At 37.7% G+C, this 23,795-nt stretch overlaps 1 protein-coding gene across 1 annotated transcript in view; it reads right to left on the bottom strand.

Moving 5' to 3' along the window:
• Positions 1 to 2,247: 2,247 nt before the first annotated feature.
• Positions 2,248 to 23,795, bottom strand: part of TNKS2 (tankyrase 2) — a 69,627-nt gene continuing 48,079 nt past the window's right edge. The window contains exons 19-27 of the mRNA XM_044240096.1: positions 22,244 to 22,496; positions 21,305 to 21,387; positions 19,553 to 19,673; positions 16,294 to 16,391; positions 15,357 to 15,431; positions 12,594 to 12,699; positions 9,242 to 9,428; positions 5,703 to 5,859; positions 2,248 to 4,722 (exon numbers count right to left, since the gene is read on the bottom strand). Coding sequence (XP_044096031.1) covers positions 4,660 to 4,722; positions 5,703 to 5,859; positions 9,242 to 9,428; positions 12,594 to 12,699; positions 15,357 to 15,431; positions 16,294 to 16,391; positions 19,553 to 19,673; positions 21,305 to 21,387; positions 22,244 to 22,496 — 1,143 coding nt within the window. The 3' untranslated portion in view covers positions 2,248 to 4,659. The remainder of the gene's footprint in view (positions 4,723 to 5,702; positions 5,860 to 9,241; positions 9,429 to 12,593; positions 12,700 to 15,356; positions 15,432 to 16,293; positions 16,392 to 19,552; positions 19,674 to 21,304; positions 21,388 to 22,243; positions 22,497 to 23,795) is intronic.

Here is a 23,795-nt window from a genome sequence, read left to right as displayed (position 1 = left end):
TTAATAATTCTTGCTGTTTTAAAATTCTACGTTCTGTATTTGCATGATAGCTGAGGACATTCAATCACTAGTCCTGGAGGATTCTAGGAAACAGTAATATTAGTTACAATAACCAGTTATTACCAACTACATAACTTAGTGGCACACCGAACATCATTCAGTTTTCTAAACAATCCTAGGAGAGGAGTGTACTATAAATGTTACATAATTTAAGGTTGCATAGTTGGTGAGGGACAGGGTATCTATCCTACCCTAGAGCCCAATCACTTGATGACTATTAATTTGGTCACATAACAAAAATTTACTACGGAACTACTATGTGCCAGGATGTGCTAAGTGATAGGTATGGGGTTCACGAAACATATTTTTCCTATTTCAAATTTTCTGCGAAGGGTCAGTTTTTTCTTCCTAACTTCCAATTTGCTGCAGACCAGTACTTTTGTTTAAGAAATTAAAAGTATTGTATCAATGTCAAATTGTTAAAAAAAAATTTTTTTTAAAGATGTTATTTATTTATGTGACAGAGATTACAAGTAGGCAGAGAGGCAAGCAGAGAGAGAGGAAGGGAAGCAGGCTCCCTGCCGAGCAGAGAGCCTGACACAGGGCTCAATCCCAGGACCCTGAGATCATGACCTGAGCCGAAGACAGGCTTTAACCCACTGAGCCACCCAGGCGCCCCTTTAAGATTTTATTTATTTATAAAAGATTTTATTTATTTATTTGAGAGAGAGAGAATGAGAGAGCAAGCGAGGTAGAGAAGTGGGAGGGTCAGAGGGAGCAGCAGACTCCCTGCCCAGCAGGGAGCCCAATGCGGGACTCAATCCTGGGACTCCAGATCATGACCTGAGCTGAAGGCAGTTGCCCAACCAACTGAGCCACCCAGGTGTCCCACTGTCCTGTTAGTTTTGTTTTCATCTCTCCATGTGTTGGTACCAAAGAATATGCAGACCAGCTCCCCCTGCAGAACTTCTCTGTGGCACTGCTCTACTGGCAGACCGTATGAGGGAGTTTTGGGGAGGACAACTGTGGGTGGATGAAGAAGTAGAATGATACTTCTGACAATGGTGGCTTCTCTGTGGGGATTAAGAACCCCCTAAAAGGGTGTAATTGAAGCCAATACTATACTATATGTTAACTAACTAGAACTGAAATAAAAATGGAAAAAAAAAAAAAGGGTACAGTTAAGTATTTTAGGTCACAGTCTGCCTGAGCAGTATGCGTGAAAAATAGGTGGCAGAATGGGGGGTGCAGACTGAGCAGATAGTGAGAAGGTCACATTATGATCTAACTTTATAAAAATCTGACCATTTTCCTGGTGAAGATTGGGTACTACTACTTGTTTCCTCTGTCGCTCTAGTTCTCTAACAGGGCAGGACAGCAGATAAAGGGCCAGTCAGGAATACTAATTATAAAAGCTTATGGAAATTTATTTACATGTTTTCTTTCCTCACCACCCAGCAAACAACTGGATCGTATCAGGCACTGGGATGCTTAAGACCTAGCAAGCACTTTAATAGTATCCTAACTGATACAGTAACATAGAGCTGCTAAAAATTCTTTCAAAACAAATGACTCATGGGTTATCTGCACCATTATTTTATCATGGAAAGCAGAGAACTGATCACATACATAAAAACACTTATACTGCAATCTAAAATACCGTCATTACTGTACTTTCTTTTAAGAGTAATAAATACCACTAACTTTAAGACTTAAAAAAAATGTTTTTGAAGATTTTATATGCCTGAGATAGAGCGAGAGTGAGCGAGAGAGCGCACAAGCACTGGGGAGTGGCAGGCAGTTGGAGAAGCAGGCTCCCTGCTGAGCAAGAAGCCATGTGGGACTCTATCCCACGACCCTGGGATCATGAACTGAGTTGAAGGCAGACACTCAGTAGGTTTACTGAGCAACTCAAGTGCTCCGAGATTTTAAAATGTATGAAGTTTTTTTTTAGGGGTGCCTGGCTGGCTCATCAGTAGAGCATGCAACTCTTGATCTTGGAGACATGAGTTCAAGACCCCACTGGGTCAAGACCTACTTGAAACAAAACAAGCAAACAAAAAAATACATTCCTTTTTAGAAGACAGATTACCCAGGAATAAGCTTTGAGGTTTGCCAAAACTTGTATTGGATTGATTAAATGTCTGAAGGCATCTTATAACTACATCCATTTTAAAGCATCTGAATAGGTTATGGTCACAACATACAAAACTGCACTCTATCACTGTTAGACGCAGAACTACATTGTTTTCCTGCAATTGTGGTTTATTGTAATCTTAATCCATTTTCTCAAAGACCATTCAACACATTTATACTATTCCAGTAATTACCATGCTACCCAGAAAAACAAATAAACACTTTATTAAGAATTAAATGAGGGTATGGAATGTGATACAGTACAAGTAAGACACCCAAGATGGATATAATAGTACTACTCACACAAAAAGTTAAATCTCACTTCCAAAAAAAAAAAAAAAAAAGAAAAAAGAAAAAGCAAAAATCACAAGACAAAAGAAAAAGCAATTCCATCATTATAAAGTAAGATATTTCATGCAAAAACTCCAAAAAAATCCTCCAAACCACCCCCAACCCCCCCATAATAGCCAACAAACAAAAAGCTATCTGAAAATATTGCCATGCTAACATATTAACCACAATGTAATCATTCATAGGAAAACAACACAGTAATTAAGCAATGGATTAGATGAAACAACACAGGCTACAGTCATAAACTCAGAGACCTTGATGACTTTACATGATAAGCAATTCCAGATTCACTTACAGGGGGAGTGTTATGGGGTCAATGTTGGGAGATCTGGTCATGTAAATATAAACTCCATTAACTCATCTCATTATCTTCTAATTATAAAACCTGGATGATTCCAGAATCTGAAAAATTATATAAAATTTGGCATACTCCATTTGTGTTCCAAGAAATTACTTTAGGATCATAATTTCAATTATTAGAGAGCTGTATAAAAGCACTTCAAGGTCAGGAATATGATCACAATTTACATCATAGAAACAACTCCAGATATGCATTTAGTCTGATTAACTCTTACTTAGGACAAGAAACATGATTTTCTAGCACTTTATGTACAAGTTACTGCAAAGAGCCAGGTAATTTAGAGATGGAATAAAATGTAAAACAAAAGTGAACTGGTACAGAGAGTGAAGGGGAACATTCTCACTTAGAGAGACTTAAGTCGGTAAAAACCTGCCTTGCCTCTTGAGGCAGCTAGAGTCACAAATACACTGCTATAATTCATGTCTCTGGGCCAAGAAGCTTTAGCTGATTTCATGGAAAACACAGTTTTCCTTTAGAAAACAGGAATGGCATTTTATGGGACAGCACTTCCCTCTACAGCTGCCCAACAGGCCTATCACCAAATAGTGCACACACACAGTGTATTTCCAAGTGACTTGAATGTCACAATGAGGCTACCCAGGACCAGGAAGCACCGTGTCACAGCACCTGCCCATGAAGATGACCTGGAGAGAACTGAGACACTTATATATGTTTCATGGTTCTGGGTTCAGCTTACCTATGGTGTACAGATGGACTCTAATAGTGAGGCCAAGGAGGAAGAACAAGAAAAAAAATACTTAGGACAAAAAAAAATGACCCCCTCTCATTTGTTTTTCTTCCCCTTTCAGTTTAGGGTAATTAGAACAGACTGGAAAATTATTCAGGATTCCTCTTCCTACCTCTGAAATGTAACTTCCTATTTACACTCCACAAAAAGAATCCTGTGATTAATTGCTCAGTGGCAGGATGCAGCCTCTGAAATAAAGAAGCACTTGCTCTGATTTTCACAAAATGAAATGAGAAAATTTTCCAATGTGAAACCCAGAGTTTGAGGCCAGTAAAGAAGTGTCTTTAATCATCAGGACGTTCATAGAGCTCTTTGGAATGTGTCTTATACATAAAAGGTAATCACAAATTAAATCCCCAAAGTCTTCATGAAGTAAGTTCTTCAATGGGAAAGATTCTAATGAGAGATAAATGCTTCCATCAGCTAATTAAATCTGATAAATCAATCTTTCCCAACTGACAAAGTCTTTGCTAACAGCTCAAACCATAGCCTCTAGAATCAGATGTTAAGTTCACTCAGTCATGATGATGCAAGATGAAATACAGATGTGCAGTACGTATGAAAAAATGTGTAAACCGCTGCAGTTCTGAAACAGTAGATTTATATTACAAAGCAATGTAAATAAATACTGGGCTAGTACAAAAGCTCTTATTTACAGTTTTACAAATGAAATCGTATTCAGTGTAAATGCTGTGTTTTAAAGAACACAGTGCTGTATTAGTAAAATGAGTTCTGTGGAGGGGATTACAGTTTCTGTTAGAATCAATGCATAACCTATAAAAGATTCAAGTTAACTTTGTTTATAATTTAGTACAGACAAACCCAGTTTAACCTGGAATGGCATCTGTTAAAGTGCTGAAAAACAGGAAATATTTAGAAAACACTGTACATTATTAAAGCTTTATCAAGTCAGAATGTTAAACTTCTTTCACATTTTTTATCCTTCTGTCACAGGCTTGTGGACAAGATGGTATTTCTCAGCGAAGGAGTAAAACTTAAGAGGCCACCAGCTGCTCAGACGATTTTATTAGGTTCAGTGGATTTAGCTTCCCAAAACAACTATTTATCCATCAACCATACCTTCAGGCCTCATAATCTGGTAAGTAATTAAATATTCAGGATAAGCCTGGAAGAGAAAGATTAATTTAAATGTTGGTAAACAAATTTTTTGAAAGGTGATTTTACCATAAGAATTCCTAATCTTTAGAGAAGAGGTTCTAAATTAATGTGTGGATCAGACTCCTCTTCGGGCATTTTCTTAAAACATCCTTACCTTGCTTCCAATCCCTCTTAGGTTCCGAATCAGCAGGTCTAGGATGAATCCTAAGCATGTGTTTTTTTTCTTTTCTTTTTTAAAAAGATATTTATTTATTTGACAGACAGAGATCACAAGTAGGCAGACGGGCAGGCAGAGAGAGAGGGGGAAGCAGGCTCCTTGCTGAGCAGAGAGCCCAATACAGGACTCGATCCCAGGACTCTGAGACCAACACCTGAGCTGAAGGCAGAGGCTTTAACCCGCTGAGCCATCCAGGTATCCATGTTTGTTTTTAATAACTGAGGAGATCCTGGTACATATCCTCAGTTCAGAACACTGCTCTAGAGATGCTTCTGACTGCATCTGTGTCACTAAGAGCAGGAGAGAATTGTACGTTTCTCTGCTACAGACAGGTTAACTACTAAATACAAGATTCTGATTAATTATATTTTATGGAAGGTTATAAAACAGAAAAAAGATCCACCAAAATTGGCAAAATCTGAATAAAGTCTGTAAGATAATATTCTATCAATGGTATCTTCCCAATGTTGATAATTTTAAAAGAAAATGTCCTTATTTTTGGGAAATACACACTGAACCATTTAAGGCTACGCAGCAAGCCTATAATGTCCTCTCAAGCAGGTTAGGAGAAAAATCTGTATTCATACAAACGAGGGAGAATGATAAAATGTTAACATTGGGAAAATCGGGGCAAAGGATATATGGGAATTCTCTATTATTTTTGCTACTTTTAAAAAAACCCAGCCCAGTTGTTAAGGCAATATGCCTTGTAAATTTATTAAAGTATGGCTCTAAATCATTCTGAAGATGAACAAATAAAACCAAATTACCTGTTCTCCTCTGTAAATAACATATTCAGCTAATGCTAGACCGTTCACGCTGGGTCGACCAGTGACTGAGTGATGTCCTGGAGGAGAATGTGCCATTTTCATTGCACTGAACTGCAGGAAAGACTTTCCCAAGGTTACCCGGCAAAAGAGCAGCTGCCTGTAACATGAAAAGATCTCCCTGACAACAAGGTAGTACACGGCAGTTTTATTTCTGTACAGTGCATTAAGCTTTTTAGTGTATTTATACAGAGTTGTTGGTCATTTCATCCTTAAAAGAATTTTGCAGGAATGTCTTCTACTCTCATTAATGAATTTGCCACTTTAATTCTTATTTTAACTATATAAACTGAAAATGTAACAATCTCATAGAGATGGAAACTCTGCTCTCATCAGTACCCAGAGGAAAAGCACAAACCATAGCCCAAGTGGGAAGGAGAGGATTTAGGGAGCTCCCACAAAGTAGCTTGCAAAGATGGACATCTATCCAACTAATCAAGTCTAATTGATTTCACCTTCAAAATGCATTTGAAATTCATTTTCTTAATTCTATTGCTACTGTTAAATTCACATCACCAAAATTTTTATTTGGACTGGGAATAATGGCCTCTGAACTTCTATTTCTCCTCTCATTCCTAGCTAAACTATTTTCCATCCAAGCAACCAGTTATCTAAAAAAACCAAAACAAAACAAAAAAACAACCCAACACATAAAACATGAAATCAAATCACATCACTTTACTGCTTGAAACTTATGTAGAGGGTACTTAGTGTACTTGGAAGAAAACCCAAATTGCTCACTTACAATGGCTCTAAATTCTCAAATCTTACTTCGTGTTCATGGTGCACCAGGAGCATTAATTTCCTTTCTTTACACAGGCCAACTTTCTGAACCTCAGGGGCATCATACACACCACTTCCTTTACCACAGAGAACGGTACCTATTTCTGCCACTCTTAACTACCACTCATTTTTTTAGGTTTCAGCTGAAATGTTAGTTCTTCAAATAGTTTTCACTTATCAGAAATTTGAGGAGATTACTCTCCCAATCCCTTCAAGTAGATGACTGACCTTCCTTATTTCCAATGAACCCTTTTTTGAAAAAATTACTTAATGGTTTCTCTTCTTTGTTTTTCAGAGGAGAAAAGATTTTGGTGAGCCAGTTGATTCTGTTCTCCAAAGAAGAGAGACTACCTATACTTTTTATTCTAAATGTGCTTGTTGGAAGCCTTAGCATTTCTAGTAGATTTCTATTATAGTTACGATCAGCCCTGTGATAACCCAAACACAAAAGTCTTAAGTTAATAAACTGATCTGTAGAGAACCAACCTTTCTGTTCCAAAGACAGTTTGTAAGACTGTAAAACACTACTTATTATAATCAGAACTATTTTAACTATGAGTTAAAGAGAAAGTACTCATCAAAACTTTCAACTCCAGATAATGTGACAGCAGAGTTCAATTTATAGACTCTCTAGAAATTATAAGCCTTTTAACCTGTCCAATTAATTTACGATCTAAAACAGAAGAGGATGGGAGTTCATGCCCAGAAGGGCTGACTTCGGGCGCCTACACAAGTCTAAATTTAAGGGGAAAACAAGAGTAATATATAAAAAGACCTTGTTTTCCTCCAAGATTGCAGTTCTTTACTTGGCAACCTTTCACAATCAGCTGGTAAGACTTTACAAAAAAATCCCAATGCCCAGAAATTATAAGAGATTCTCTGAGGGTGGGACATCGGCATCAGCAGTTTTTAAAGCTCCCCAGGTGATACCAACGTGTCACCAAGGCTGAGAACTAGTGCTCCAGGGCTTTCTTCTACATCACTGATCAGAAAACATCACCATCCCAGAGCTCAGCAGAAATTCAAGTTCTTGTGCTTTATCCCAGACCTACTAAATCAGCAACTGAGCAGGCAGGGCTTAGGAATCTGTGTTTTAGCAAGCCCTCTAAATAATTCTCATGTCTGCTAATGTTTGATGAAGATTGTTCTAGGTTTGGTTTTTTTTTTTTTTAAAGATTTTATTTATTTATTTGACAGAGGTCACAAGTAGGCAGAGAGGCAAGCAGAGAGTGAGAAAGGGAAGCAGGCTCCCTGCTGAGCCCAATGGGGGGGGGGGACGGAGCTCGATTCCAGGACCCTGAGGTCATGACCTGAGCCGAAGGCAAAGGCTTTAACCCACTGAGCCACCCAGGCGCCCCGTTCTAGATTTGTATAAGAAACACCCTAACTATAGAATAAACTGCAATAATTAATTTTACTCAATTTTTCCAATGGCAAAAGATAATTTCTGCTTACCTTTGAGGAGTTTATTAACAGGGGCAAGTTATCTAAATGATTTTAACAACTGAGTTATTAGACCAGGGTAACTAAAAGTGGAGAAAGAAAGTACAAAGTAGTTATTTGATATTAATGTACTTTTTAAAAGGGATTGATGTGTTTTGTTATAACTTTTCAAGTTGTAATATCATAAATTGAAGATTCTAGGATCCTATCACAGCAGAAATGACACTCCCTCATGCATTGCTATGAAATAATTAGGCTTGGCAAGTAATGCCATTTTAGCATTTGAGTTCTGTCTATTTAAACAGGAGGAGCAGGGGCCTGGGGGGCTTAGTTGGTTAAGGGTCTGCCTTTGGCTCAGAGTCCTGGGACTGAGCTCCACATCAGGCTCCCTCATCAGCTGTGGGTCTGCTTTTCCCTCTCCCTATGTGATCTTTCTCGCGTGTGCTCTCTTATTAAAAAAACAAAACCCCCCTCCACAAAACTTTAAATGGGGGCGGGGAGTGGGAGGTGCAGGGGGAGAGGGAGAGAATCTTAAGCAGCTCCATACCCAGCAATGGAGTCTAACATGGGGCTTGAGGATCATGATCTGAGCCAGAATCAAGAGTCAGACACTTAACTGACTGAGCCATCCAGGTGCCCCTTGAATAACGTCTTTTGAAAAAATCTACACTCCTATAATATTTAAGAGACACAATAAAATCTTCAAGTCCAAAGATACTGTCTATTCCGTATTCTTTAAAACACTAGGTGTTCCAATGATAAAATGATTTAAATAGGTTAACTGCTCAGAACTGTGCTTGTCCTACACAGATCATTTAATAAATACTAGCTATAATTACAACTGGTGAGAGGGCCAAAAACAACCTGAAACATGCCTAGCCTGGATTTCTAAAGTTGTCCAAGATGATGCCCTTTCTCTCCAAATTTCTCAAATATGAAACCAGTTCTTATCAAAATAAATTGAGAATTTAAGAAATAAGAGAGAGGATCACAGGGGAAGAGAGGAAAAAATGAAACAAGATAAAACCAGAGGGGGAGACAAACCCTAAGAGGAAGAAAACTGAGGATTCCTGGAAGGGAAGGGGGCGAGGGATCGGGTAACTGGGTCATGGATGCTGGGAAGGGCATGTGCTGTAATGAGCACTGGGTATTTCATAATATTTATGATTCACAGACCTGTACCTCTGAAACAAATGATACATTATCTTTAATTAATTGAATTTAAATAAACAAAATGAGAACAAGTAATCTCTTACCTGTGGCAAACATAACAAGATCTGTCTTTGTGAACTGGACACCCAGTACCTCCTCCAATTCCATAGACATACTGATTGCTTTTTGAAGAGTTTTCAGCAAAATAAATCCCAGCTCCAAACATGCCACCTATGTAGGCATGCCTTTCATCGAAGCCTTTATGGATAATTGCATTCACAAAGGGAGATCCTAAAATACATGTAGGTAAGTAACAATTTAAAATTATCTTGGAAGAAAAATAAAATGAAACGTTCTTTGAAGTTAAATTCCTAAACAGACATACCTGAATACCACAATAAAGAATATAAAAAAACAAGTATAACAAGTTAACTGTCAGCTAGTTTATGCCGTTAGAAGAAATAACTATTTTAGAAGACTTGCTAATACCAACTGATGTTTCTAGTAAGGTGGTGGATGAGAGATCAAAAAAAAAAAAAGACATGCACAGATTCAACTAGAAAAAGAAAAGATTACTTGATATACCAATGTTAAAGTTATTAAATTCCAGACCCCAAATCCATACAAATCCAGAACCAAGGGTTTCACACAATTTCCTAATATAGCAGTGGTGAATGCAATTAAGTCTTATACTGACACTCACAACTGTGTATATTTTCTAGGTATCAAAAGTAGCCAAAGTGGTCTTTTTTTTTTCTTTTTTTAAAGATGTTATTTATTTGACAGAGAGAGAGAGAGAGCGAGAGCGAGCGCGAGCGCACAAGCAGGGGGAGTGGCAGGCAGAGGGAGAGGGAGAAGCAGCTCCCCGCTAAGCAGGGAGCCCAATGTGGGACTTGGTCCCAGGACGCTGGGATCATGACCTGAGCTGAAGGCAGATGCTTAACTGACTGAGCCACCCAGGTGCCCCTTTATTTTTTTTTTTAAAGGATTTTATTTATTTACCAGAGAGAGAGAGAGAGAGAGAAAGCACAAGCAGGGGGAGTGGCAGGCAGAGGGAAAAGCATCCAGAAGGAGAATCAGGCTCCCTGCTGAGCAAGAAGCCCAGTATAGGACTCTACCCAAGTACCCTGGGATCATGGCCTGAGCCAAAGGCAGACACTTAACTGACTGAACTGCCCAGGCATCCCCAATGTGGTTTTGTCATGTTCATTCTCTTCTTCTTCTTCTTATTTTTTTAAGGATTTACTTACTTGAGAGGGAGAGAAAGACCGAGCAAGTGAGCATGAGCGCATGCAGGTGTTTATGTGTGTGGGGGCTAATGGGGAGAGGAAGAGATAGTGTTAAGCAGACTCTGCATGAAGCCCTACATGGGGCTTGATCTCATGACCCCAAGATTATGACCTGAGCCAAAACCCAGAATTGGAGGCTTAACTGACTGCTCCACTCAGGCACCCCTATTCTCTTCTTTATACCTCTTCTCTCCCATCCTTCCACTTCTCTGCCTATCATCCCATTATACCAGATTCTATCTGCAAATGTGGTGTGTTCTTCGTTCTCTGCATACTGACTACTTTCTCCCTGTTCCTTGCATGTGTGCCAAGAAGAGCTTAGCCAAAGGGAAGGAGGTAATCATGAGAACCAGGCCAGAGAGAAGGGTGAGGGGTGGGTGTTGGGGAAAGCCAATATAACAGTTCACTGATTCATCAAGATTAGTGTCCCTGTTGATAAAGGAATGGGAAAGTATGCTGAATTCCACTCTGTAGATATACTGAAGGACAGAATCACTTATTTGAATTGATTTGGAAAAACCAAAATCATTTATACTATAAAATAGATAAATCATTCATTTTATCAAGTCAGTATATAAATAAACCATACTCTGTGATAAGGGATTATCATAATGATTTTTAGGATTTCAGAATGAGAAATGTTATTTAGATATTATATACCAATTCAGTCTGCTACAGCCACTCTTCCAAAGAACTGTGAAATTAAAATGCTGTGTTCTATAGAATTTTATAGGTCTATAAAAAATCTTCTGCAATCAAAGCAAAATAAAAAAACAGATGGGACTACTATGTGCTTGAAGACTTGATAAACACTATATTACTATCTACATTCATCTTTGCTATAAATCTGAAAGACTGGGGTGCCTGGGTGGCTCAGTAAGTTGGACGTCTGACCCTTGATCTTAGCTCAGGTCTTGGTCTCAGGGTTGTGGGTTCAGGCCCCATGCTGGGCTCCACAATGCTTAGAAAAAAAGAAAGACCAACCAAAATCTGTTAGTTTGCAACATAAAAAAACTCAGGAAATTTCAAAAATAAAGTTGCTCTCAATTCTACGTTAAGTTCTCTGAAAATTCCCTAAGTTCAATGATAAAAATGGCTTTTTTTTTTTAAAAGATTTATTTATTTTTAAAAGTAATCTCCATCCCTAAAATGGCGCTTGAACTCAGGAAACCAAGATTAAGAATCACTTGCTCTATCGACTGAGCCAGCCAGGCACCCTTGACTGATAATGGCTCTTTTAACACAATGAAGTTAAATGTAGTTTTTTGTTTGTTTGTTTTTTAAAGATTTTACTTATTTATTTGAGAGAGCACAAGCAGGGTGAAGGGTAGAGGGAGAAGCAGACTCCCTGCTGAGCAGGGAGCCTGATTTGGGGCTCAATCCCGGGATTCCAGGATCATGACTTGAGCTGAAGGTAGCAGCTTAACGACTGAGCCACCCAAGTGACCCCCTCCCCCTTTTTAAAAAGGATTCTATTTACTTATTTATAGTTTTGATACTTAGAATCAAGGGCAGAATAGGATGTGTATGGTCTTCTGAGGCGATTTTCAGACCTTGTTTCATTTTACTTTTATTTTTGTGAGAGAGTGAGAGAGAGCGAGCGAGCAAGCTCCTGAGCGGCTGGGGGTGGGTGTGTAGGGGTGGAGGGAGAGGGAGAGAGACTCTTAGGCAGTCTCCACACTCACTGGAGACAGAGCCGAACTGGGGCTTGGCCTCCTGAGATCATGACCTGAACCAAAGTCAAGAGTCGGATGCTTAATGACTGAGCCACCCAGGGGCCCCTCAGACCTTGTTTTAATTTTAAGGCAATCAATTAGTTAAAAATAACACACACCACTTCTCAGAGTGTTCGTAATATGCAGTTTTGATATAAAGAGAAGAGGAAAATATGAAGAGTCAACATTTCCATTTCTATATTTTGTCCTTATGTGATCCTATTTGTGATCTTGGTCTGCCAAATAAAAGTAAAATCTTAAAAAAAAAAAAGTGGCATGAGAAAAATAGGCTCATTATTTCATACATGGTTAAAAAATAATGTAGTAGGATGGGGAAGGACCCCCCCCCTCACTTTTTTTTAAAGTAAGGTTTGAACTCACAACTCTGAGATGAAGAGCTGCACGCTCTCCCTACCGAGCCAGCCAGGCATCTCGGAGAAGAGGAATCTTACCATGAAACAGCATTCTTTCATTTGCATGGTTGTGGTTTTCTTCAGAAACTTCTTTTCTCCTATGAGTGTATCTTTCCCATAGTTTCTTGTTACAAACTTTCTGAATCTATAAAAAAGAAATCAGAAAAATCAAAATCTTAGTTCATAATTACTTACCTACTTGTTCATCTTAACTAAAATGGTCCACACAGCCAGTAGAGAGGCAAAAGTTTTTTCTGAAATGTAAACTATGTTTTATTTCAGTCAGCTAAAAATACTTGGTCTCAAACATAAAGACAGAAATATAGCTACATTTTGGAAATCAAAAACTTCAGAAGGAAAAAAAGCTACATATAGCCTTATGTGAAGGTCAGAAATACTGTTGACTAAAATACTTCCATTCTAATTTAGAAGATTATTACTAAAACATCTCCCAATCAGGTATGTGGAGTTCTATATAGAAGTATTAAAAAGAGGGGCGCCTGGGTGGCTCAGTGGGTTAAAGCCTCTGCCTTCGGCTCAGGTCATGATCTCAGGGTCCTGGGATCGAGCCCCGCATCGGGCTCTCTGCTCCGCGGGGAGCCTGCTTCCTCCTCTCTCTCTGCCTGCCTCTCTGCCTACTTGTGATCTCTGTCACATAAATAAATAAAAAAAAAATCTTTAAAAAAAAAAAAAAAAGAAGTATTAAAAAGAGACAGTTTCTTTCAACCTCTCTCTGCTTTATTTGGCTCAAAGTATCATCTTTATCTGTTATTAATTAAAAATATTTGAAATAGCCACACCAAACACCATTTTTAAGACACGTACAGAAACATAGAGACATACCCTCTGCTCTTCCCTACCCTTCCAATTCCTAAGTTTGGAGAACAACTAAAGGTGGCTTCATTTGGAGTATTTCTTTATTTTTATTATTTTTTAAAGATTTTATTTATTTCTTTGACAGAGAGGGAGAGATCACAAGTAGGCAGAGCAGCAGGCAGAGAGAGGGAAGAGCAGGCTCCCCATCGAGCAGAGAGCCCGACGCAGGGCTTGACCCCAGGACCCTGAGATCATGACCTGAGCCGAAGGCAGAGGCTTAACCCACTGAGCCACTTAGGCACCCCTCATTTGGAGTATTTCTAGGATTAAAATTCATAATCCTAGAGCTGTTTCTTGGTTGCGTTTAAAGGTATTACAGCCCCTTGCTGGTCCCAGAGCACATCTGGGCAGTGGTGGTTTTAGCCTTGGCTAAAAAACCTCAAAATACTGTCATAGATGTAATCAATGAACACAACTGACACAGAGATCTTATTTATGTAAAAAAAACAAAAAAAAACAAAAAAAAACCCACCCCAAAACAAACAAAAACCCCTCCCCCAAAAACAAAAATGATTTGTCATTGAAAAATTCATTCAATATTGCACTAAAATATCTTTACAGAGGAAGAAAACAGCATACCTTTTCTCAACTTTTAACTATTTTGAAAATCAAAAACATATCCTCTTCTCTCCTGCGCTCACCCTTAACAAATCTCTATACATTTTGTTACTACTTGCAGATAAGGCAGACTTGACTGAAATTTGCTTGTTATACGCATAATTATGTCTTATTAAAAATTATTATATATGTTCATGAATAGAAATCTCAAGGTGTTAGTCTTGTCCTCCTATGATATAAATAAAACGGAGCTTCCAAAAGTAGGATTCCTTTACCTGAATAATGTGTGCTTTTGTTATCTAACAGTATGAACAAAGCAATCTCAATAGTTTCAGTATTCACTAACTCTAAAATACGACATCTAATATTATACTCATAATAGTTTATTATTCTGAAACAGTAATATAAAACAGATTAAAGATTTGATACTATTCACTTTTGAGTTTAAAATTCAGGTATTACAGGGGCGTCTGGGTGGCTCAGTCATTAAGCATCTGCCTTCGGCTCAGGTCATGATCCCAGGGTCCTGGTATCCAGCCCCATGTTGGGCTCTCTGCTCAGTGGGAAGCCTGCTTCTCCCTCTCCCTGCTTGTATTCCCTCTCTCACTGTCTCTCTCTGTCAAATAAATAAAATCCTTAAAAAAAAAATAAAATTTAGGTATTATAAAAACATTTGCCACATTTTAACTGTCTTTAGAATTATTAAGATATATGAGCGTAGCTCACAAAAATATTTATGCATCTCAAGTAGAGTGTGCATTTTTGCTTGCTGTAGTTCAAGAAAAACACAGCAAAGCTGGAAAAGGCCCTGAGAAAGTCAAGAAAAAGGACTCTCATGTGAATGACTCACAACATTTTTAAAGACTGTTTTTGGAAAAGATGAAAATATAAAAGGAGTACTACTAAAATTACAGAGAAGTGACATGTAGGGGGACTCAGAGAAACCTGGAGTTGTCTCAGGACAAATAAAAGGAAGCATGGTATAAGATGGAGACCTCCCCTGAGCCACACAAAAAAATTCGGCTTTATTATATAACAGAGTACCTTAATAGAAATTTTTATATTTAAAGTCCTAAACCTACAGGATTTATCATTATTCCAAGATAAGGCATATATGCTAAACTTCAGTATGTTCAAAAGAGTCTGAATTATTCATTATGAAAACAGCACCACCACCACCAACAAAACAGTAGTACAAGGATTTTTGAGACTCTTAACCTTCCAAGGATATCATCTTTCCCAAAATATCCCAATGTTATGTCAAAGACTTACTAGGCTAGAAAGATTATAGTCTTAAGAAAGTTAATTATCATTCCAAGCTTGGAAAAACTATGGTCTCTGAAAACTTTCTTTTCACTAACTTCTTACCTTGAGAATATTGTATCTGTTGAAGATCCCACCTGCATGACCTCCATCTCTGTGCTCTCGGACTGTACTTTGCATCTGGTGGAAAAAATATGTCAAATACATGTGTATTAACTTTTGTTTTTTCTGATATGGGGAACATGGTTCTTGACTCCTATGATTCTGTTTTTGAGAATACAAAATGAGATTTTGATGTATTTGTTGTTTAAGGAATAGGAGTCCTATAAATTCACAAGGACTGTTTTCTAGAGATAATTAGTTAGTCAATCTGAAAACTATTTACAGGTGAAAATTATATAATGCAAACTAAAGGAAGAAAAAAAGAAACTAATGCACAGGTGAGTTAAACACACAAAGCTAATCACCTGATATACTAAAAAACAAAGCAATCATTTATTTGTTCCAATTCATGTCGCACTCATTAATAGAACACAATTTGTACTTCATCGAGAATTGGAGTTTCTTGAATTTTAGAACTCAGTCCTACTTAACTTTTTATCTCTGTGTTCCTCACACACATGTTCTTCAAAAGTGTAAGGCACTATTCAGAGATTTCAGTGGATCCAAGAGTTTTGTGGAAAGATATCTAGAAGAAAAGTTTCCTGGATTAAGTAGCATCCACATACTCTGGGTTTTGTCTGAAATACTGGGCTTTGTAATTGCCTTCATGAAGGGAGGGAATATTGGCCTTTTTTTTTTTTTCAAACAACAATAAACTCTTCTCCAACAGAATTCTGCATTAGTATTAATTGTAGTACTGAACCAAGTTACTGGAATTAAAGTTTATTGAGGGAGTGTACCTTAAATACTAAATCTGAATGTTTTCCAGGTGGTAAAAGAGTTAAGGACAATTAAAAAACCCTACGAAATTTTTAAGATCTGGAAACCTCTAGGAAGTTTAGCTACTGAACCAACATTCATTTAAGGTATATGAACATACCTCTTCCTCCACAGACTGAAACTCTTTATCATCAGGAGATAGATCTATGAGAATTGTTCCACTTCCAGAGGTGTTCAGAGTTAAGTATGGGTTAAGACCTAGCAAATGAAATTTGAAGGTAAAAAGATATATGCCAAAAAACCACCCCCCAAGTTAACATCAACCAAAAACAGCTGCTTGATTTATGATGTTTACTACCGATTTTTAAAAACTTTTAATTTTGGATGAATTTAGATTTTCAGGAAGGCTGAGATCCTATAGATCTACAGAGAGAACTCTATAGAGAGTTCTGTGTACCCTTCACTAAACTTCCTAATGTTACCATTAAGAACATTAATGCTCCCCCAGTGTTATCATTTTATATAGCTACAGTGCATCTGTCACATTAAGTAAGTAAATTATAGACTTTATTTGGATTTCACTAGTTTTTCCCAGTAATGTCCTCCTTTTTCTGTTCTAGGATCCAAACCAGAACACCACACTGCTTTTAGACTACTAATTTTGACACAAGCTATACGGGTTTTCTGGGAATAGTTCAGAAAATCTTTTTTTTCTTTATCTCTTAAGTTTGTCACACATTTTTTTTTCTTCAGTTATTTCCTTCACTAACTATATAGCCCTTTCAGCACTTAGCCTTTAATTTTTGTAAATATGAGGAAGAATTATGACAAACGTGTCTAGCCTCAGGTAATTCTGAATCATCTCAGAATGATTAACTCGACAAAGTTTACTAACTACTGAAATGTTTATTCTAATCACTAACAGTTTTTAATTCAGCAATGAATGTTGTGTTTTCTTAAATGTCAATTGTTAAGATAACTGTTAAGTTTTTTAAATGGAGTCTTGAACAGAATTTTCTAATTTACTTGGTGTATCTGGAACACACACCTCTCCCTTAGTCCCTACAACAAGATCTCGAATGCTCTGCTGTTTTCCCAGGTAGGGATCAAATTCATTATTGCTGGCTCAGCACATGGCAGTTTGCCCCTGGAGAGTTAGAGCACTGTTCTGGTCTGAATAACAAGACTACCATCAACATGCTAAACTCTGATAAAGACTTACAGCTGAATTACAATATCTACAAGAAGTGTGGAAACTTACAAAAGGGAATAGTTCAATGAATAAAGACTTAACAAAATAAAGAGTATGACACATGCTTGAACCTGTGTACCATCCTAAGATGTTTCAGCAGTGCTCAAAGATGAGGACAAGTCACCCATTGACTTGATGCACCGATGGATAGCTAGGGCTAATCCAGCAAAATGACAGACTGTCAGACTACTGCGGAACCACTCTGCAAAATGTATAGAATCATGGCTTCAAACGAAGACAAGAAAGGTGGTCACTTTATGCAGGCAAGTGACCCTGATCTGCTAAAGCAGATACAGTTATTCTGTGCCGTAAAAATTCTCCTTCATGTAGGAATGAATGTTCCTTTGCAACTGCAGCTGGATGTTATCAGAGTGACTACAGACCAGAGGTGGCATGCAGTTACATACCTCTGCCACGCGGAGGCAGTGTATCTGTTTCTGCCATCGTTTCCTGAGCCTTTCAACGTAGTCTTTTAAACATTTTTAATATTTTTTCAGTGTCCAAGATTCATTGTTTATGCAGCACACCCAGTGCTCCATGCAATACGTGCCCCCCTTAATACCCACCACCAGGTTCACACATCCCCTCACCCCCTCCCCTCCAAAACCCTCAGTTTGTTTCTTAAGAGTCCACTGTCTCTCATGCTTGTCTCCCCTGTGATTTACCCCAATTCACTTTCCCTTTCCTTTTCCTAATGTCCTCCATGTTATTCATCATGCTCCAAAAGTAAGTGAAACCATATGATAATTGACTTTCTCGGCTTGACTTATTTCACTCAGCATAATCTCCTTCGGTCTTGTCCATGTTGTTACAAAAGCCGGGTATTCATCCTTTCTGATGGAGGTGTAATATTCCATTGTACATATGTACCACATCTTCTTTATCCATTTATCTGTTGAAGGGCATCTTGGCTCTTTCCACAGTCTGGTGACTGTGGCCATTGGTGCTATGAACATTGGGGTACATATGGCCCTGTCTTAGTAACTGTATCCCAGACACTGTATGTTTAATAAACAAACACTGCCTGATTCCTTTTTTAACCTGCCTCTTTCCTAAATGATCCTTGTTAGTCTAGTACTCCACTGGAATTTCTGTCCTACCAGATCTACCTACTATTATTCTAGTAGAGTCATGATGGCCATCCACCCACAACTAACTTGAGAGTTCTAGTTTCTCTTCATTTTTGGTGTTTTTTATATTGTATACTAACATTCCAGGGAGCCATGGGTCTTCCCTCCTTTTTATCTTACACAATTTTGTGGTCTATAAGACGTATTCCAGACTGCCTCACATTTTAAACATTTTTGCCTTAGACCCTGCCAGGCAAGTAAAGCGCATCTACCTTTAATTGGTCCTATTCCAGAATTCCAGTTTAAAGTATTCCTTAACTTCAATCACCTAACTTTTAGAGGTATTTTTTCAAGAGATGGACCCTATCCTGCCTATCATACATCCTCCCCTGAAAATGTCTTCATTTTTGTTAGTCTAAGTTTTTCTCAGACTCTAGTTTTATAGCCAGGATTTCAATGACAGGATGTACCTAACCCCAGAGACAGTAAATCATGCCCTCAGTTTAACTATGGGTCTTGATACTTAGAACACTTCACCTTTTTACCCAGGACCTGGTACACAGGAAATGTTAACGTAACAAATGCAATCTGCATTTTTTTAAAGTACCAACATTCAGAAGAATTAAAGCTATTACTCAATGCTGTTTTCCCAGATTTCCTCATTACAACAGGAAAACAAGTTTTCCCAGTACTTCCACTACAGGTGTTTAGAATTTAGCCTTTTACAACAAAAGAGATTTATATTATTTTATGGGCAGACCTGAATGTCTAGGCATTGCCTATTATATTACCATAAGAAAGGAGATATTCAAGTTTCTGATCTTTTAGAATCATAAAATTTTAGAATAATTTCAGAGCAAAGGCAATCCCCAAACTTCTGAATGGCCCAGAAATCTTACTTAGGTTCACATAATTACCGGCAGAAGCTCAGGAAATGTACAGTAGCAGTGTTATGATTTGATAACAGGTTTCTCAAATTCTAGTGTTCTTCCTGTTAAATGGACTCGCTCTCACAGGATTTATTATCATTTAGTAAGCTGAGGGTTGTCTTATGCCAACTGTTAAACTGATGACAGCATTAATTTAAAATGAAATACCTTGTTGTCCAGAGATAAGTCTCTCAACTCCTTTAATTAGTTTGTGCCTATGTCCATAAGCGTTGATTCCAATCTCCTTCAGCTCCTTGTGCCCCATCTCTACTAATACATCCAAAGTGATCTGACAAAAGAGGATGGAATTGTTTAGAAGACTTATATTTGGTGGACATTCATATATCGGTGTTCTTTTAATGTATTAGATTTATACATTTACTTCGGCTTTTGTGAGCAGCTTAGAAATGAAAGCAAACCACTTATTAAATTGAACCTGAAAAGTTACAGCTAATTAAATTTCAGATATGAACTACCATAAATATCTCAATGAATATAACTATAGTCATTTAAATATAACTATTTTAAATATACTTATAAATATAAATATTTTAAATATAAAGTTTTCATTTAGCATAAGAACCTGAGCTGACTTAAATTGCAAAACAAAAATGCACATATCCACCATCACTCTACAACTAACCCATTTATACAATGCCTTTACTGCTTCCTCCAGACTCTGGACTACACTAACTGGTACTTCTGCCTCAGCGTTCAAACTATTCCTTTTCCCTCAAATATATTATTCCCACTTTATGAAACGGAAGACATTCAGAAATCCTGTTTTATTTATATATCTTCCATGAAGCTTTCCCTGAATAGTCCAGAGTGCAGTAACTTTTCTTTGAATTTCTAAAATCTATGCCAAAACTTATTTCTTCATACACTGTTAGAGTTCCGTTAAGTAGATCAAAAATTCCTTAGGGATGTAAGTCTGTAACTACCATATTTTCTGTACCAAAAAAAAAAATCAGTAAATATATTGACAGCGTACTTTAAAATAGGACTGTTCTAGAAAAGCCCAGATATATACCCAGCATTCCTATTACCTTCCCGTAGTGGCTAGTAAAGTATCAGACTTAAGAGTACACAGTGACTGACACAACTGAACTGACCAAACAGAGCTCAAAGATAACCTACTTTGGGGCTAAATAAGTGATGCTTTCCATTAGAGAAAGCTACTTTACTATTACTACATGAGAGTCCATTATTCCATGTATTTTTAAATTTCTTCTTTGATTCTTATTGACCCATTCATTGTTTAATAGCAAGCTGTATAACCTCCATGTATTTATGGTCTTTCCAAACTTTTTCCTGTGGTTGACTTCAAATTTCACAGCATTGTGGTCAGAAAATATGGTATGATCTCAATCTTTTTGTATTTGTTGAGGTCTGATCTGTGATTTAGAATGTGATCTATTCTGGAGAATGTCTCATACGCACTTAAAAAGAATGTATACTTTAATGTGTTTCCATGTATTTTTTTTTTAATTTCATCAGAGTCCATCTTTTTGTATTAATAAACTAAACAGAAATTCCAAGATAGCTAAATTAGAAGAGTGACTGATTTCCAGTCTCTTAAAAAACCATTCTCGGGGCACCTGGGTGGCTCAGTGGGTTAAGCCGCTGCCTTCGGCTCAGGTCATGATCTCAGGGTCCTGGGATCGAGTCCCACATCGGGCTCTCTGCTCGGCAGGGACCCTGCTTCCTCCTCTCTCTCTCTCTGCCTGCCTCTCTGCCTACTTGTGATCTCTCTCTGTCAAATAAATAAATAAAATCTTTAAAAAAAAAAAACAAAAAACAAACCATTCTCCTCTTCCTACAAACAGGTTGAATGGTCCAAGGCATTTCAAGTATGTCCTAATTTTTCCTTGAGATCTTACAGAAAATCAAACCAAGCAAAACAATTCATCTACTCACCTGTTCTCTCTCAAATATATCCATCAGGTGCTCAAGTCCAAGATTTCTTACAAACTGAGTTATGCTAAAATCTACTGCTGGAACTGGAAAATAAAAAATCCAGAACAAATGAACAAAGTAATGTGTATCAACATTATAACATCAGAGTTTTGTGATATTACTATGCACATGAAAAATGTAAAGATGAAGGAAATACTCATTGGTATTTGGGATATAATACTGAGTATCTGAACATAGCATTAAAAATTGCAAAAAGAGAAAGCTACAAAATTTCAACATCATTAGAAGAAACAACCAGTGGGGCACACAGATAAAAAAAAAAAAAAAGTCTTTTCATAAAAAAAATTATTTTTAACTGTATCTTTAAAGCAAGTTTCCATACTGAAGCTAATATGTTAATTTTATTTAACTAAAATAAAAAAAAAATTCCTTATCTTTGAGCATGTAAGCGACTTCACAAAAAAGTTTATGCAAACAAGTTCCACAAAGTTGCATAAGGTGAGATGAAGGAAAAGATAAAGAGAACAGTTTTATAGACTAAGTATGTGCGTCTTTTTCTTTCTCTTAAAAAAGATGATCTTCACAACTGGGTAGTTTGACATAGAGTAAAGGTATTTCATAACTGTAATACACTGGAAGAGGTATATCAAGGCATACCTACTCAACCGTAAGACTTCTAAACCTTTCAAAAAGCGTATTTACATCAAAGAATAGGTCAGCAGCGTAAGACTCATTAAGCCTCAACTCCGAAGGAGAAGTGTCATGAGGAATTCTACTAACATTTAAAGAAAACAAGAAAAGACTAAATCGTAAAGGCTATGTTAATTAATCTGATACTAACAGTTGTATTTAAGTTTGAAAAATGACTTGTTAGCATTCTAGACGACAAACATGTGGCTACATTACAAGATAGAAAGTTATTTTTACAGAATGTCTCACCCTCCTTTTTCTCCAAACTAGAGGCACCCTCTGTTCCACTTGAACTAACTACTGAAGACAGCTCAGAAAAACTCCCAGATAAGTTGTCAAGACTGCTGGCTGCAGAAAGACTTGATGGGCTGGGTGGACCTGAAGACAGAGAATCTCCGGTAGCTCCTGAGCTTCTCACGCCATTGAGCACTTGAGGTTTGTAACATGAAGGCAGAGCAGAAGGGGGCATGGCTGCGGTCAGGAGAGCGCTAACATCATCTGCCTAGGGTGTATGTCAGAGAGAGATTAAATCTGTGATAAGTAAGTTTAAAAATTCTCCTACACCAACAGAATACATTTAAAAATATGACAAATACTCAGCAGATGTGCAAGAGAATTGCATATTATATAAAAACAATTAAAAGTAAAACAAGTGATATCGCCAAACTGTTATTAAATATAAAATAATTCAGAACATCTGTTTCAAGACACAGAAAATTAAAAAAAAAACTGTTCAAGTGGCAGAGCATAAAAAAAATCTGACTTTGATACTATGATTTTCTGAAAAACACCAAAATGAGTTATAATAGTATCAATTTTATTTATTTATTTTAAAATTTTATTTATTTGAGACAGAGAGAGAGAGAGAATGAGCAGGGGTGAGGGGCAGAGGGAGAAGCAGACTCCCTGTTGAGCAGGGAGCCCGATGCAGGGCTTGATCCCAGGACCCCAGGATCACAACCTGAACCGAAGGCAAACACTTAGACTGAGCCACCCAGGCACCCTCAAAGATCTTATTTTTAAGTACTCTTTACATCCCACGTGGAGCCCAAACTCAGAAGCCCAAGATCAAGAGTAGTAAGCTCTTCTGAGCCAGCAGGTGTCCCTTAACCAGACATATTTTGCCCCCATTTATAGATGACATGACTGATGCTTAGAGATCACACAAGGTGAAAGCTGTACAACTCTAAGTGGTAGAGCTGGAATTCTATGGCAGGTCCATTTTGACTCTGAAGTCCACACCTGTCCTCTAGAGCACTTTGTTTCACATCACTTATGTCTGGTGGACTAACAAATGGATGGAATGAACTAGAAAAGTGCACTCTCAGGGTAGTTTGGAAGTAGACAGACATTTCCCTGAAGAAATATTACAAACACTGTTGGGCGGTTAGCCTGCTGAGAAAAATCTATTTAAGTCCCAAAGCAGCAGAACTAAATCAGCTTCTCAGGCAACTTGTAACAGTGGAATCTCTCTCAGTAGAAAGCAATCTGTAGGGAAGACTGCCTTTCCATCTCAACTAGAATTTCTTCTCCCTTTCCCTCCGTGGCCCTGGTCAATTTCCTCAGTGGTCGAGGTGAGAGAGGCACCTGTGTCACAGTGGCCAAAGCAGAGGTCGAGGCTACAATGGAAATGTCTATATGAGTTCCCTTGGGAGATGGAAGGAAAAAAACCAAAACCAAACTAAATGAACAAAAACTTCATAGAAAATTGGAGGAATAAGCTTGTTTTATGAACATTACTAGTAAGGTAAGCAAATAGGAACTTTGGGAAGAGGCCATGTGGGAGGGAAGGGAATCCCTA

Source organism: Neovison vison, chromosome 2 (genome assembly GCF_020171115.1).
Source record: "Neovison vison isolate M4711 chromosome 2, ASM_NN_V1, whole genome shotgun sequence".
Classification (NCBI taxonomy): domain Eukaryota; kingdom Metazoa; phylum Chordata; class Mammalia; order Carnivora; family Mustelidae; genus Neogale; species Neogale vison.
Note: the sequence above shows the minus strand (reverse complement) of the source record. Positions and strands in the feature narration are given on the sequence as shown.